General features: G+C 46.1%; 1 protein-coding gene across 1 annotated transcript in view; it reads right to left on the bottom strand.

Moving 5' to 3' along the window:
* The window catches only part of PLCD4 (phospholipase C delta 4), a 514,626-nt gene extending 500,091 nt beyond the window's left edge, over positions 1-14,535 (bottom strand). The window contains exon 1 of the mRNA XM_085650039.1: positions 14,362-14,535. Coding sequence (XP_085506165.1) covers positions 14,362-14,407 — 46 coding nt within the window. The 5' untranslated portion in view covers positions 14,408-14,535. The remainder of the gene's footprint in view (positions 1-14,361) is intronic.
* Positions 14,536-14,809: the final 274 nt, after the last annotated feature.

The raw sequence follows: 14,809 nt of genomic DNA, 5'->3' as shown, positions 1-14,809 counted from the left end.
TAGAAGATCTTATGATTAAATGCTTGTAACAAGTGTCAGGGGAGGGGAGACCAGATTTACGATTTGTAAATTGCCAATGTCTTGCTTTATAAACCTAATAAAGTTTGTTTAAAAAAAATCAGGATAGATCAATCAATCAAAATCTTTATTTGGCCCGAGCCATAAAAGTCAGAGATAAATTATACAGAACAGGTGTTTGTCGTATGAATTATAAACACAGTTATTAAAATCAGCATTGTTCATGAAAGCATACTCAATCAATCAAGTTGTATTTGTATAGTGCAGCTATTCACCTCGGTGAGTGTTCAGGTGCTTCGATGCACGTATCAGTTGAACAGCCAGGTCGAGTCCCTTTCTGAAGTGATTCATCGAGGGTGCGGTGCGTAGGTGGCAGAGGAAGGAGTTCCAGGATTTTACGGCGAGGTGGGAGAAGGAACGTCCTCCGACTTGGCTACGGCGGATGCGATATGTCTGAGTGAGGGCGAGCTGTGCGGAACGGAGCGGAGGTTTCTGGTGGATTGGTGGAAGGTCAGGCGATGGTTTATGTAGTCTGGTCCTTGGTGGAGGGTTCTGCAGACGTGGGTTAGGAGCTTGAACTGCATCTCTTGTGGACGGGGATCCAGTGGAGGTCTTTCAGGTGATGTGTGTCCTCTTGGGCAGGATGAGGACCAGCCTAGCCGCTACGTTCTGGATTGTCTATAGTCTTTGAATGAGTTCGGTGGTGGTGCCGGCAGAGAGTGCGTAGCCATAGTCAAGTCGGCTGGTGACGAGGGCCTGTGTCTCTATCTTCCTGGTGCTAATGGGGAGGCACCTGAAGATCTTTGGGAGAATGCGGATAGTGTGAAAGTAGGCTGAGGTGACGGCATTGGCCTGACGTTTCATGGAGAGTTCGCTATCCAGTATGATTCCGAGGTTGCAGTTGTGGTCTTTCGGCGTGGGGGTAGGTCCGACCTCCGCTGACCACCAGAAGTCGTTCCAAAAAGTGGTGTGTCTGCTGAAGATCAGAACTTCTGTTTTGTCGGTGTTGAATATAAGGCAAATGTATATAAATTCTGCATACAAAGGTGCATTTCCACACAATCTCAAAAAAAGCATTACTACAAGGGCCATGGTGCAGTCTCTATGGCACTTTGTAAATTAACAAACTAAAAAGGCATTAATAATAGCATAGAAACAGCAGGGGCGAAACAGAATCCAATTCCTTCATCAAAGAGGGATCCTCTCATATTTCTTTCTGATCGCTACTGCTCTTCTTATGAAATGAAGTACGGCAAAGCAGGTATCTATACTGGAAAGATTCTGTAAAAAGGTCAAAGCCTCCCTGTGAATTCTCAGATTGGTTTTCCGTAATACAGGCCTCAAGATCTCACGTCTGGGATCAAAATATAATGAGCAGAAGAAAATAAAGTGGCGCGTGCTTTGTTTCATGGTTTGGTCACCCGGCAAGGAGGTAAATCATTTGAGAAAACCCATTGAATAGGAAAGGCTACCTTAAAATGTATCATAAAAAAATCTAAAAAAAGGAGATATAGCAGCGAGAAATAGGGTTTGTGACCCAAGCAAGATTATTTCTCTACATTAGCTGATGTATAGATCAGTACATATCTAGTGATCTCTACCATAGACGGTGCTTTCTAGAGCCTTAAATTCAAACGAAAATTAAGGAAACACAACAATAATTCAAAGGTCTCCTTCAAGCATGTGACCCAGTGGATTTGTGCCACCCCGTTCATGGCAAGACAGGGACGCAAGATCGCACCAGCGCTGCTTCTGGGTTTATCCAGGCCTTAGCCCACAATAACAGTGGTACAAGGCCCCGGGTGAAGTTCAAATAGGTAAGGCCTAGTTCTACCTGGCAAATCAAAGTAGCAGTGCCCTGGGGGACCATTAATAATCTCCATAAAAACAGGTTTCGGCCCACTGTAGGGTTACCAGAACATAATCAGGATATGCCACGTCACTGCCGAATCCCCTGACAATAAAGGGAGCGGAGACTAAGGGCTTTTATAAGGTCATGAGAGTGAGAGGTGACGCGCGATATCCTCATTGCATACACTCGGGTTCATTGTATTCATTTTAATGCAAAGTCCCTCAAACCCCGCACATGGAGAAGAAATCGAAAGTGAAACATGAAAACTCTCCACACACATTAGCATCTGTTAGATGCAGCCTGTATCCCCAAGCCTTGTGAACCCTATAACCCATAGCAACTGATGAGAGAAAAGAAGAAATTGTAGTAAAAATGCAAAAAGGATCTTCACCACAATGATTAAATCTATTATATAAATGATTTCAAGATAAAATAAGTAAACCAGAGAAGACGCTAAAAGGGTCTGTGGTTGTGTTTGTAAAGAACAAAGCGGATTCGTATAGTAAGTAGAAGTTCTTTATTCACCAACACAGCTCCACACGTGGAGCGCAAGAATGCATCCGCTGCTGTGGATCACCAGCTGTCAACTGTCATCAACTGCCAGCTGGTGATGTCACAGCTGTCAACAACATTGATACGGTGTCCTCGCAGGGACACGCAAAAGCAAGTGACACAACGGTGTCCCCAAGCAGTCAATACAGGTACACAACACATCTTCCCCCTTTATGAACAGAGTGACAATGGCTAACAAAACTAAACAGAAAAGCCTAGTCACAAATGTAATCGTTAAGTTTCGCAGGTGGTATTATCCTTCTGCCACACCTGCTGGTACTAGAGGGTAGTGACACGTCATATCTGGGAGTAGGTGGCAAAACTCTGACTACTCTGCCAGGATCTGTGCTAAGGGTGCGTGTCTCGGGATTGGGAGCTTCAGCGTGTGTAGTGAGAGGGTACTGGGTGGCTTCACTGTCGGATGAGTCAGATAGGGAAATGTGGTGCTTGTTATACTTAGGCTTACAGTGTACTCCGTTAGTGACTCCCAGGGTAGGCTTGCACACAGATAAGGCTGAGAAGTGATGCACCTTACCGTCGCTTAAGAGGGCGGAGTTGCAATACACCTCTTTAACCGTTAGGGGTGGAGAGAACTTGTTCTGTCCCTTAGCAATGTGGCCACTTTTCTTTACCTTAACGGTTTCCCCTAGGGAGAGTTGCACATCCCTGCAACCATGTTTGTGGTCGTATCTTTTTTTTGTTCTATTCTGACCCTGCCCAACCTTCCTTCTTACTTGGTCACTGGACCAGTGTACACTCTTTGAAGCTAATGCCCAACCCACATTATCCTTAGAGAGAGGCGTTCTGCCCCGCATAAGTACGAAGGGGCTGTGACCAGTTGATTCGCACGGTGTGATCCTGTAGGCCCACACAGTTTTTAGGATCTCACTCTTCCAACACAGTCTGTTGTCGTTGGACAACTGGATAATGCCTTTGAGTACTCTATTGAAGCGTTCCACCGCTCCGTTACCGGCGGGATGGTACACTGATGTGGTTTTGTGTGCAATTTGGTTCCTAGAAGTGTAGGCCTTAAACAGGTCAGAGAGGAACTGTGGGCCATTATCACTGGTGATTTGTTTGGGGAGCCCTTCTCGCGTAAAAACAGAATCCAGAAACTCTACCACCGCCCTGGAATCAGGTTTAACCGTGAACGTGAGTTCAGGCCACTTGGTAAAATGGTCAATGAGTACTATTACATACCATTGCTCCTCTTTTCCTTCTATGGGGCCCATGATATCAATCCCCACTCTTTCCCATGGCATAGACGGACAACTAATGGGGTGTAGTGGTGGTCTAAGAGTTACCTGGGTCTTGTCAGATTGCTGACACATGTTGCAGTTTCTTACTACTCTTTCCATGTCCTTGCTTACCCCGGGCCACCAGTAGCTTTCCTTGACTCTCCTTTTGCACTTAACTATGCCTAAATGTCCCTCGTGACAAATATCAAGGATTCTTTTTCTTAACGTGACTGGGGGTATCACCCTACAACCTCTCAACATTAAGTCATTCTCGTGTGACAGTTCCTGCTTCACTTCATAGAAATGCCTCATAGCTTCGGTGAGTTTATTTTTGTGTGTCCATTCTCCTTCTAACATTCTAATCACTTGGCAGATGTCCTTGTCCTTCTCTTGCTCAGTGAGCCACTCTTCCTTAGAGATTCCCTGGATATTGTCGTCAAGGCTGGCAATACAGTATTCTACTTCGTCAGTTCCATTCTCCTGGTTTTCGTTTTTTAACGGCAATCTGCTCAAATAGTCCGCTACAACGTTCTTCACCCCTGGCACGTATTCAATATTATAATTGAAGTCAAATAGGCGTACCGATAAACGCGCCAGCCTCGGTGAAGCCGAGTACAGACCCTTAGTGGTGAACACCTTGGTGAGTGGCTTATGGTCCGTGCATAGCGTGACCTTATTTCCCCACACATAGTTCCGAAAATGCTCCAAGGCCCACACACACGCCAATGCTTCACGTTCGATAACAGAGAATCTCTCCTCCGTTGGTGTCAATGACCGTGATGCAAATGCTATTGTGTACTGTAGACCCTTGTCATCTCCTTGAGTCAAGACGGCTCCCAGACCCTTAGAGCTTGCGTCCGTTGTTATGGTGTTGTAGAGTGAAGGGTCAAATCCTTGTAGGGGTATCGCATTGCACAGGTCTTCCTAATGGTGTTGAAAGCAGCTTGGCACGTGTCGGTCCAAACAAACTCGCTTCTCATTTTTAATAGTTGTCGTAGATCGTACGTCTTTTCCGAAAAATTCTTCACAAACTTTGCATAGAATTCTACAAGGCCTAAGAAAGACTTCAACTCTTCTTTGTTTTTGGGTACTGGAGAGTTTTTAATTGCTTCCATCAAGTCTTTCTTCGGGAAGATTCCTTTACCATTAATTTCGTGCCCTAGATAGTTCACTGACTCACATGCAAACTTGCATTTACTGTACTCAGCCGTGAGTCCCTTCGTCTCCAGGATGTTTAGCACTTGCTCAACCTTGCATCGTGTTCTTCCCTTGTCTTTCCCATAATAAGGATATCATCTTGAAACATCAGAATACCCTTAACTCCCTTGAAGATGTTGTTCATTAGTCTCTGAAACATCGCTGCTGCGGATGCCAATCCAAAGGGTACTCTCGTAAATTGGTAACACCCAAATGGCGTAATGAATGTTGTAAGTCTTTTGCTCTCGCGGTGCAGTGGCACCTGGTGGTAAGCAGACTTAAGGTCGATTGTAGAAAACCATCTGACACCTTTGGTTGTTGCAAGCATTTCGCTTATTTTAGGTAACGGGAACTGCTCAATTATTATACTCTTGTTAAGGTCCCGCAAGTCCACACAGAGTCTCAATTTTCCATTTGGTCGTTTGGCTACCACCAAAGGTGCGACCCATTCACTTGCCTCCACTTGTTCAATTATACCTTCCTTTAGGAGTCTCTCGATTTGTCTTTTAACTTCGTCCTTGATTGCAAATGGTAGATTGCGAGTCTTGTGTACCACAGGTGTAGCATTTGGTTTGACGACTATCTTATGTTGGTATCCCTTAAGTGCACCAATTTTTTCCTTAAAGACATTGGGGAACTTGTTTAGAATGGATTTGTTGTAGTCGTCCGCGTTCTGCACCACTAGGACAGGGTCAGAGCTGCTGGGGTCCAAGATGATGCTCAAATTCCCCTGGTCCATCCAGCCCAAGACCGATGGCCCCACAGCGGATACATAGAGTTTGCCTTCTGCTTCTCTCCCTTTGTAGGCGAAATTTAGTTTCCTGTAGCCACACACGTCAATTGCTTCTCCAGTGAATGACTTGATCAGGATGTCAGCTTTCTCAAGGTGATTGCCAATATGTGGTGTAAACTTTTCTTCCCATACTTTTTTGTTCACTATAGTATATGGTGAGCCTGAATCAGCAACTATGTTGATATCCACGCCTCCAATTACCATGTTGCATGTTGGTTTTTTCTTTTTATTTACACCATCTGTACTGACTTCGTTTATCATTTCCTCCTCGATGCTGAGGACATACATGTTGATGTCGTCATCCTCCGATTCTTCACTCTCTGATTCTTCTGCTTCATAGATGTTCTTCACAGAGCGTGCTTTACGCCTTCGACATGCCTTCTGGAAATGCCCAATGACTCCGCAGTATGTGCATTTTGCTCCCCGTGCTGGGCATTTTTTGTCGTCGGCCCAATGTGTATTGTCGCCACATCTGTAGCAACGCCTTGCCTCGGTATCCGTAGATTTGTTGCTTATTTTCTTTGCAGGCTTGTTCCATGTATTCTTCGTGTTTTGCTTGACATGTGTCACCTTGCTGACAGTTCCGCCATCTTTTTTCCCATTGCTTTCGGCTATCACTGCCTTTGCACAGCGTCCTGTTAATTCAGATTTTCTTGCAACGTCGATAATATTCTGGAGTGGATACTCTCCTTTTGCCCAGAGGCTGTCCTGTATGTCAGCATTTGACCCCTGCATAACAATTTGGTCTCTAATGAACTCGTCGTGTAGATTCCCAAAACGACAATTCAATGCCAACTCCTTTAGTGCAGAGACATAGTCATCGACCGACTCTTCTTTCCCTTGCTTCCTGTGGAAGAATTTATATCTATCCACACCAACACACACATTAGGCTTGTAATACGCATTCAGGTCATCTATTGCATTTGCGTAAACGTCGTCTTCTCCCTCACCTCTCGCTTTCTTGTTGATGCTGTTGTACACCTTTATTCCACCAGCTCCAAGGCAATGTAGCAGGAGTTTGTATTTCTTCTTTGGTGTAAATTCGTCATCATCATCAAACTGCGAGATGTAGTTATTAAAATACTCCCTCCATTCTTCCCATTTTAGTAATGGTTCTCCCTTGCCAGGTAGGAATGATTGTGGTGGGGAAAGATTCCACAAGTAACCTGATGACATTCTGCGTCTAATTTATTATTATATTTTTGTTTTAATACAGTGCTGCAACTGTGATGACAGTTCACTTTTAGTGTCTTTGAATACTGTTGTATTTTTTTTTTATTGAATTGTGTTGCTGGCGTACGAAATTAAGCTTTTGTTTACTTCTGGCAGCTGATTTGAAGCTTAGTTCCGAGTTGCCGATGTTTTTTTTTTCCTTGCGCGTGACGCGCGTTGCCCAGGAGATTCAATTTCACTGGTTGTTTACTTTCCACAGATTCCAAAATGGCCGCACGTTGAGTACGTAGCACGTCACTGCTGAAGAATTCCTATGCGCATCAGCCTACGTCACATCCAATTTGCATACGTGACGCTTGATCAGCTGGCAGTTTGTTTCGCTAAACTGTCATATTATTGCCGTTGGGGGGTGCGAAGCGTTTTTCCTCACAGGAGCCTTAAGAACAGAGTTAATAACGGTGTTAAACGTCTAATACGCCGACATAAATGTTACACTACGTTACTCACAGTGTCCACAATGCTCGCTCTAGCTTTTCCTTCGCAGATCCATCGACTTTTCTTTCTTTATGTATTGTTGCCTTATTTTTCTTTTACTTATCGGTTGCTGAACGCACCTTGAATTCTTCATAAATTCGTATTTTCGTCCGCAGCAGCTTTCTCCACAGTTTATCAACTCCTCACGTGAAGGTAATTGTTCAGGGACTGCAGATTTCATTTACGCCGGTTTTTCTTTCTTAAAAATACCGGTAGTGGGTTCCGGTGTTGGCGCTCGTCGCCACTTTGTAAAGAACAAAGCGGATTCGTATAGTAAGTAGAAGTTCTTTATTCACCAACACAGCTCCACACGTGGAGCGCAAGAATGCATCCGCTGCTGTGGATCACCAGCTGTCAACTGTCATCAACTGCCAGCTGGTGATGTCACAGCTGTCAACAACATTGATACGGTGTCCTCGCAGGGACACGCAAAAGCAAGTGACACAACGGTGTCCCCAAGCAGTCAATACAGGTACACAATGATTAAATCTATTATATAAATGATTTCAAGATAAAATAAGTAAACCAGAGAAGACGCTAAAAGGGTCTGTGGTTGTGTTTGACACAGGCTTGCTCGCAGCCCATGCTGGGAAACATACAGTCGTCTCAGGCAATGTTTCAGGCATTTGTTTTCTTTCAGCATTCTTTTCAATGTTGCACTCTAAAAAAAATGAACCCAGCGTTGACCTCCTTCCATTTTACTTCCAGTTAATGAGAGGAGGCGGGAAGGAACTGTGTGACCGCATTGCATGCTGGGCCGTTCTTGGCCCTGACGTCAGTACTCTCTTGTAATAAAATAAGTGTCAGGCTTCTATAGAGAGGCCATATTTTCTCAATATAATAACACATCTAATATATTATAAGGGGACGCTGCAATACATCGAAAAACACCTACAAACGCCCGAAGAGTACCGCAGTGACATCACGTCTGGTCTGTAGCAATAAAATGGCGTCTCCGCTGTAACGATCCGTTTTATTCCAGGTGAGTTCTGACGTCACATGGAATCCCGCGAGAGCCATCGACGTGCAGAAGAGACGCCAGCTGCCACGTGAACAGTGAATTCATCAGAGGGCTCTTTCACATTCCTCTCATGTCAACGTCCCTTCTCTGTCAGACCGCAGTCTTCAGCTGATGAGGAAGCAATTAGGCGCCTCTATTTACCCAGAGCACGGCTCAAACCCAGAGAGCGGGGGATATTTACAGATGAACATCTGCTAACACACGATTCGAAAGTAAACTGCTTTAGAGGATTTCAAAAGCTCGCCAAAACCCTGGGCTGAAGAAAAATGATATCTAATTTCCCATAATTCGACTCAAAAACGGGGTTTCTGTCAAAAATCATGACAGCAGCGCACATGGGCCAGGGATGACTGTGTGATTGCCGCCATGAATTATGAGGAATAAAGTACTCCACCAGACAAGAAAGGACACTGTAGCCACCTCGCTTTCAGCCTCGTTCCTGCAGATGGCCAAAGAACCTTTCTCCGTTTTTAATCACATGTGTAACTATCATTATTGTAGTGGGATGTGATGGAAACTGCCTGGAATGTCAGCCATGACGCCATTTCTGTAGCCAGTATTCCTCTTTCTTAATCCATATAAACAGCCATCATTGTACCTCTCAGTCCGCGCCATCATTCTTCTGTTCATCCAAGCCTTCGAACAGTCCACCCATCCACATTTCTGTCTCAAAGCTGACCCACCCACCCATCCATCCATCCTTTACGTTAGACATTAACTCATTCAGTAATCTAGTCACCCGTCCATCATTATAGCCACCCATCTACAAGTCAATCCAGCCATTCATCCACCCACTAGCCGAGATTCCAACTCAACTGACAATCTAGTATTCCATCTAGCGATCCTGGTTTCCATTCGCGCCATCATCTACTCTTTCATCTATCCCTGACAACCTGGCTTTCGACCCATAACCCCTTCTCATGGATTCATCTAATTAATTATCTGTTACCTTATGATCTCATCTGCTGCCCTCATTTACACACCCAGTCATCTAACAAAGTAGCGTTCTTTAATTAACAATCAGGTCACATTATTCCAACAACCAAAACAAATCTGTCTTTATTACCATTGAAGCAATGCATCTCTCATTCAGACTTACCTTCTGTAGCTAAAACAATTAAATCCACCCAGCCATCAACGAATCTTGCCACAATTAATTGAAAAACGTGATTATCTGAGTCTCGGTTCTCATTGGACTAATGCACCCACTGCAGGGATCTGTGTTTGGCTTCATGATCACAGGTACACTCAGCCTTTCCTCCTTCTGAGGTCGATAAAATTAGTACAAGTGGGTTGGGTAACAATACACATCTGTTATTTCAGCACAGAGATACCCTGTTAAATTATGTTATGCTATGAGGAAATGCCAGAAACCGGTCCTAGGAAGCTTGTTTCCGGTCCAGGGAAGGCATGGCTTGGCAGTTCAGGCTGGACTGTTCCCATGAGGCACAGGGTCAGACTGATTTGCATATGACCATGTCTGAACTGGGGTGGCAGAGTGGGCTAAAGAACGGTGGTGGACTAAACCCAGATCTGTTGACTGGGGGTGAGTGTTTGCAATGTTCAACACTCCATCCATCATTTCCTTTGGTTTTTGCTATGAGGATTTGTACAGCGCTCTTATCACCCAATAGGTATCCAGGCACTAGAGTAGATGGGTAGGGCGATCGGGCTCCTAGTTGAATAGCCTAGTCTTCAGTTTCTTGCAGAATTCGGGAAGGGATGGAGAGGTGCTGCGTGGTGTGGAAGGTCATGCCAGGATTTGGCAGCAACGGAGGAAAGGCAGCGTCCTCCTGACATGCTGCTGCGGATGAGGGGTATTTGCACAAGGTGAAGCGAGGCTGAGCACGGTTGCCTTGTGAGTTTGTGGAACTTGAGCCCGTGGTTGAGGCAGGCAGGTCTGACGTTGTGGAGGACTTTGTATGTGTGCGTGAGCAGTGAGCACGGTTGCCTTATGAGTTTGTGGAACTTCAGCCGGTGGTTGAGGCAGGCAGGTCTGACGTTGTGGAGGACTTTGTATGTGTGCGTGAGCAGTTTGAATTGTGTATCTCTCCGAGGTGGGGTGTGATGTGTGCATTGCGGGGGGATGAGTCTGACAGCAGGGTTCTGGGTGGTCAGGGGTCTCTGTAAGAGTTGATTTGTGATGTTGGGAACCGCTGATAGCCTTTTCCGCAGCCTTGGATGGGAAAGATGGTGTGAAAGGGAGGAGTGAGATGGGTCTCTGGTTGCTGAGCACCTTGGGGTCTACTGTGGGTTTTTCCAGGACAGCTGTGATTTCTGTGTGTTTCCAGTTGTACAGGAACATTCCACTCTGGATGGAGGCGTTGATGATGCTGGTGAGGTGGGAGCTGATCCTAGGTTGAAGACACCTTAATGGTGAACATGTACTTTGAAAGTACACTATATGTGATCTATTTGTAAATCTAGCCAGCCTTCCACAGATCACTCTAGAGATCCCACTACCTACTGAGGGAAAAATCTATCCAGATACCAATCTCCTAACACTAGTCGTACATTTTTAACAAACCTATACTTTATCATTAGCAATATAGCCACATTAATCCTTAAATCTAAAACCCTACCCACCTAGCAGGCTAGCCCCTGACAATCCAGCTATGTGCCCTCCTAACAATGTATCAGCAGCGCACTCTACTAACCTAGCCATTCATATTTCCAAACCTAGCTCATCCATTAACCAATCTAGTAATCCATTAATCGAGCCTAACCATCTAATCCACTCATCTAACAATCCACCGTGCATCCTTCAATCAGACCAGGCATTCCTCTAACGACCGAGTCCATTTTACCAGTCATACATCAAGCAACCGAGTCATTTATCCATCATTCCAGACATCAACGCATCCACCATCCACCCCACCCACCCACCCAGGTATCACTGGATGCCCAGCATGCCATCCATCCATCTGAAGATCTAAGCAACCATCCACAGAACAATTTGATGACCCATTTGTGTATCTATCAAGTCCCCAACAATGCACCCATCCATCCATCCATCCACCCAATGTAGACATGCACCTTTCTCTATCCAGCCATCTATCCGTCATTCTAGTCATTCACTCATTAATCAAGTTACTCATCTAACAATTCAATTATTCCTTCATCATATTCACTCATTAATCTAGTCAACCATCTAACAACTCAATTATTCCTTCATCAATGTACCTATCCACACATCCATGCATCCGTTTACCAATGTAGCCAACATTCCCCAAGTAACTCATTCATCCATTCCATTCACCCATCAACTCATCTAAGGTAACAGTATCTGCCTGTAACGCTAGCTATTTACCCATCTGTCAGTCTAGCTTCCCTCTCTACAACCTAATCATTCATCCATGACTCTAGTCACTCATGTATCAATCGCATCATTCACTGAGCCATCACACAATGCATGCACGAGCGAAAGTTCTCAGTTCTGATTCATCTTATATTCCAGTCTTTTGGCCGTCGATCGATTTAGCCATGCGTCCATCACTCCAGGTCACATTCATCCACCCATCTCTCCAGTCATCATCCACCCAGCAATATCACCACCCATCAATAATCTCGCCCCCTACATCCATCTATCGATGTAGCTCTTGTGCAGCCAATGATCTAGCCAGGGCACGAGTCGAGGTACACGCAGGTGGACGGCGCCCGCCCACTATTTTCACAGGGTGGACGCCGTCCACCCTGCCAAGAATTTGGGCCCCACTGAAAAATGTGCTGAACTCGTCCCGGTGTAATTTGCAAACACCGGGACACATTCAGCAGCGCCTGCACTTTGTCTGCTTTTGATCCACAACAAGGTTCAGGCGGGGATGGGGCGGGGTTTTCTTATTTCTGACTCCTGCTGGGCCAATAACAAAGGCCGAATCTGAGGGGTCATCAGGCCTCCTTTTGTTCCAGTCTCCTGGCTGGCAGCAGTCAGGAGACTCCCACCTCATGCAAATGCAGCAGAGGGGAAACAAAGGCTCACACCTTGTTAGCACATCACCCATACAAGAGAGGCAGCTTCTCACTTTGTTCAGGCTCTGTTTACAAGATATGCACGCAGTGTAAGAACGGCAGATGTGTTGGTCTTTCCCTGTAATTACACAAATAAATGTAATTCATATAGTGCTTACTACCCCTGAGGAGACGTTGAAATAATTTAAGTGCCATTATTTTTTCTTGTAAAGCACTATGGGTAGAGGAAGTTTATGCTGACAAAAAGCAACACTGTTTTATGTGTAGCTTACAAAAGTGTGAATCTTCTGCCTAAATCAGGAGGGTTTCCCTGTATACTCGAAATATGCTCCAATGTACTCATGATAGACATGTTAAACATATATGTGTGGGCTTAAGATCTGATGTCGGTTCCTGTGATGTCACGCGCCGTGAAGTCACGTGCCGTGATGCCACTTGCATTCTGATTAACTAGGTTAGTCCCCCCCACTTCTCTTTTTTAGGACTTGTGCCCTGGATCTAGCTACCCTTCCATCTCTCTAGTCATAGTCCTTCGTGCAACATATCTAGCCATCTTTCAAATCCATCCGTCCAGCGATCCATCACGCGAGTCATCGTGTATCGAGCAGTACACCCTCACACATGCACTCCCATCCACTCACTCGCATTCCTCACATGTGCACTCACAAATGTAGTCAAACACCTAAACCTATTCACACATGGACACATTCACTCAAAGTCTCACGCGCACTTATACAGTAATTTACATTGGTGCATGTGCCTCAGGGCTCTCCACATGCCCATATGCATACTCTCACACATACTGTCACTCACGGATACATGCTCTCATGTGAATTTGCACGATCAGTACTTGGACAAGTTCTCTACTGCACTAACATGTATATTCCTGCCTGCATACTGCATACACACAAGTTTTCATACATTCACACTTGTGTGCACTTTGTGTTCACACATGCTTGTGTGCATCTTGTGTTCACGCATGCTTGTGTGTGTTCAAATAGCGTGCACTCATATATGATCGTGTACATACTACACGTTCTCGTGCACGCTTATAATTACATGAAGTCACGCATGCTCTCTTCTCACATATGCTCTCACATACCCACGTGCACTGGAACATGCTGACATGCACTCGCATATGCTACGATGCACTTACACACAGCTCAATACTCCCACACATGGTCTGGTGCACTCACGACTATCCTTACGGGTACTGGGACAAGCAGCAAATACTCACAATGCTACGAAACACTCGTATGCGTTCTGCGGTGCTTACACATATGTCCATGCACTCACACATTCATCGATGCACTCAGATATCCTCGCGTTCAGTAGCAAATGCTATTTGCATCCACTTATGCATGTTATCTACATATTCACAAGCACTCAAGCATGCACCCATGCACTTGAACATATTAATGGCTCTTTCTCCGTCATACGTGTTTTCATGCACTCGACCATGTGCTGGTGCACACGCACCTTCTGTGTCCTCTGTCCCGTGCTCACACACTCTCAACACATATTAGTGCGCACGGAGAAATGCCCACATCCGATAACCTCCTCAAACTCTCCTTTACACGTGCTCCTCTGCACTCCTGCAAGTTTCTGGGCACGCCAGCAAGCTCTCGTACACTCCGGCATACTTTTGTGCTCGCGCTTGTTCTCGTGAAATCCCGCATGTTCACGTGCGCTCCCGTATGCTCCCGTAAACTAACTCAGGCATGTCCTGGTGCTGCACCCACGCATGTTCCCATGCACTCCCGCATGCGCTTGTGCACTCACGCATGTTCCCGTGCAATCACGCATGATCCTGTGCACTCTCGCATGTCTGTGCACTCACACATGCATGTTCTTGTGCACTCACGCATGTTCCCGTCGACTCTCGCAAGTCTGGGCACACGCACACGCTGGCCCGCACCGAGACGTGTCCCAGGCAGCCATGTCTATCCTTGTGCAGTAATTCTCACGAGCTGTCGTGTACTCCACGCACAGGGCTGAAAGCGCTGTCCCTTACCCATTCGAAGTTCTCCTCGCTGCCAGCGCCTGTGGCGGGTCTTCATTGGCTGCGGGGCCGGGGGTCTTCTCCTTCACTTCTCCCTTACCGGTTCATTCTCTCTCTTCCTCTTCATTGCTTTGTCCTCCTCACCCTCAGGCTCTCTTCCTCTGCGGTCCCTTCCTCGTCCTCTTCGGCAGGAGCTCTCCATGGGCTGTGGTGCTGAGGCTGTGCCCGGAGGGAGTGTCCAGGCTGAGCTCACAGCCCCGCCTCCAGGCCTCCCGACCCCTCCCCCCTGAGCTCCAAGGCAAGTGGGCAGGTCACTGGTGTGTCATCCAAGGCCGTGGCAGCAGGAGGCAGGGATGAGATGGACTCCAAGACAGATGACCTCCGCTCCCTTCCTGGATCGTGAACACGGGAGCTAGCGAGACAGCGCAGGGCCACAGGCACCAGTGACGTCACTCTCCAG

Source organism: Triturus cristatus, chromosome 3_2, assembly GCF_964204655.1.
Source record: "Triturus cristatus chromosome 3_2, aTriCri1.1, whole genome shotgun sequence".
NCBI lineage: Eukaryota > Metazoa > Chordata > Amphibia > Caudata > Salamandridae > Triturus > Triturus cristatus.
Note: the sequence above shows the minus strand (reverse complement) of the source record. Positions and strands in the feature narration are given on the sequence as shown.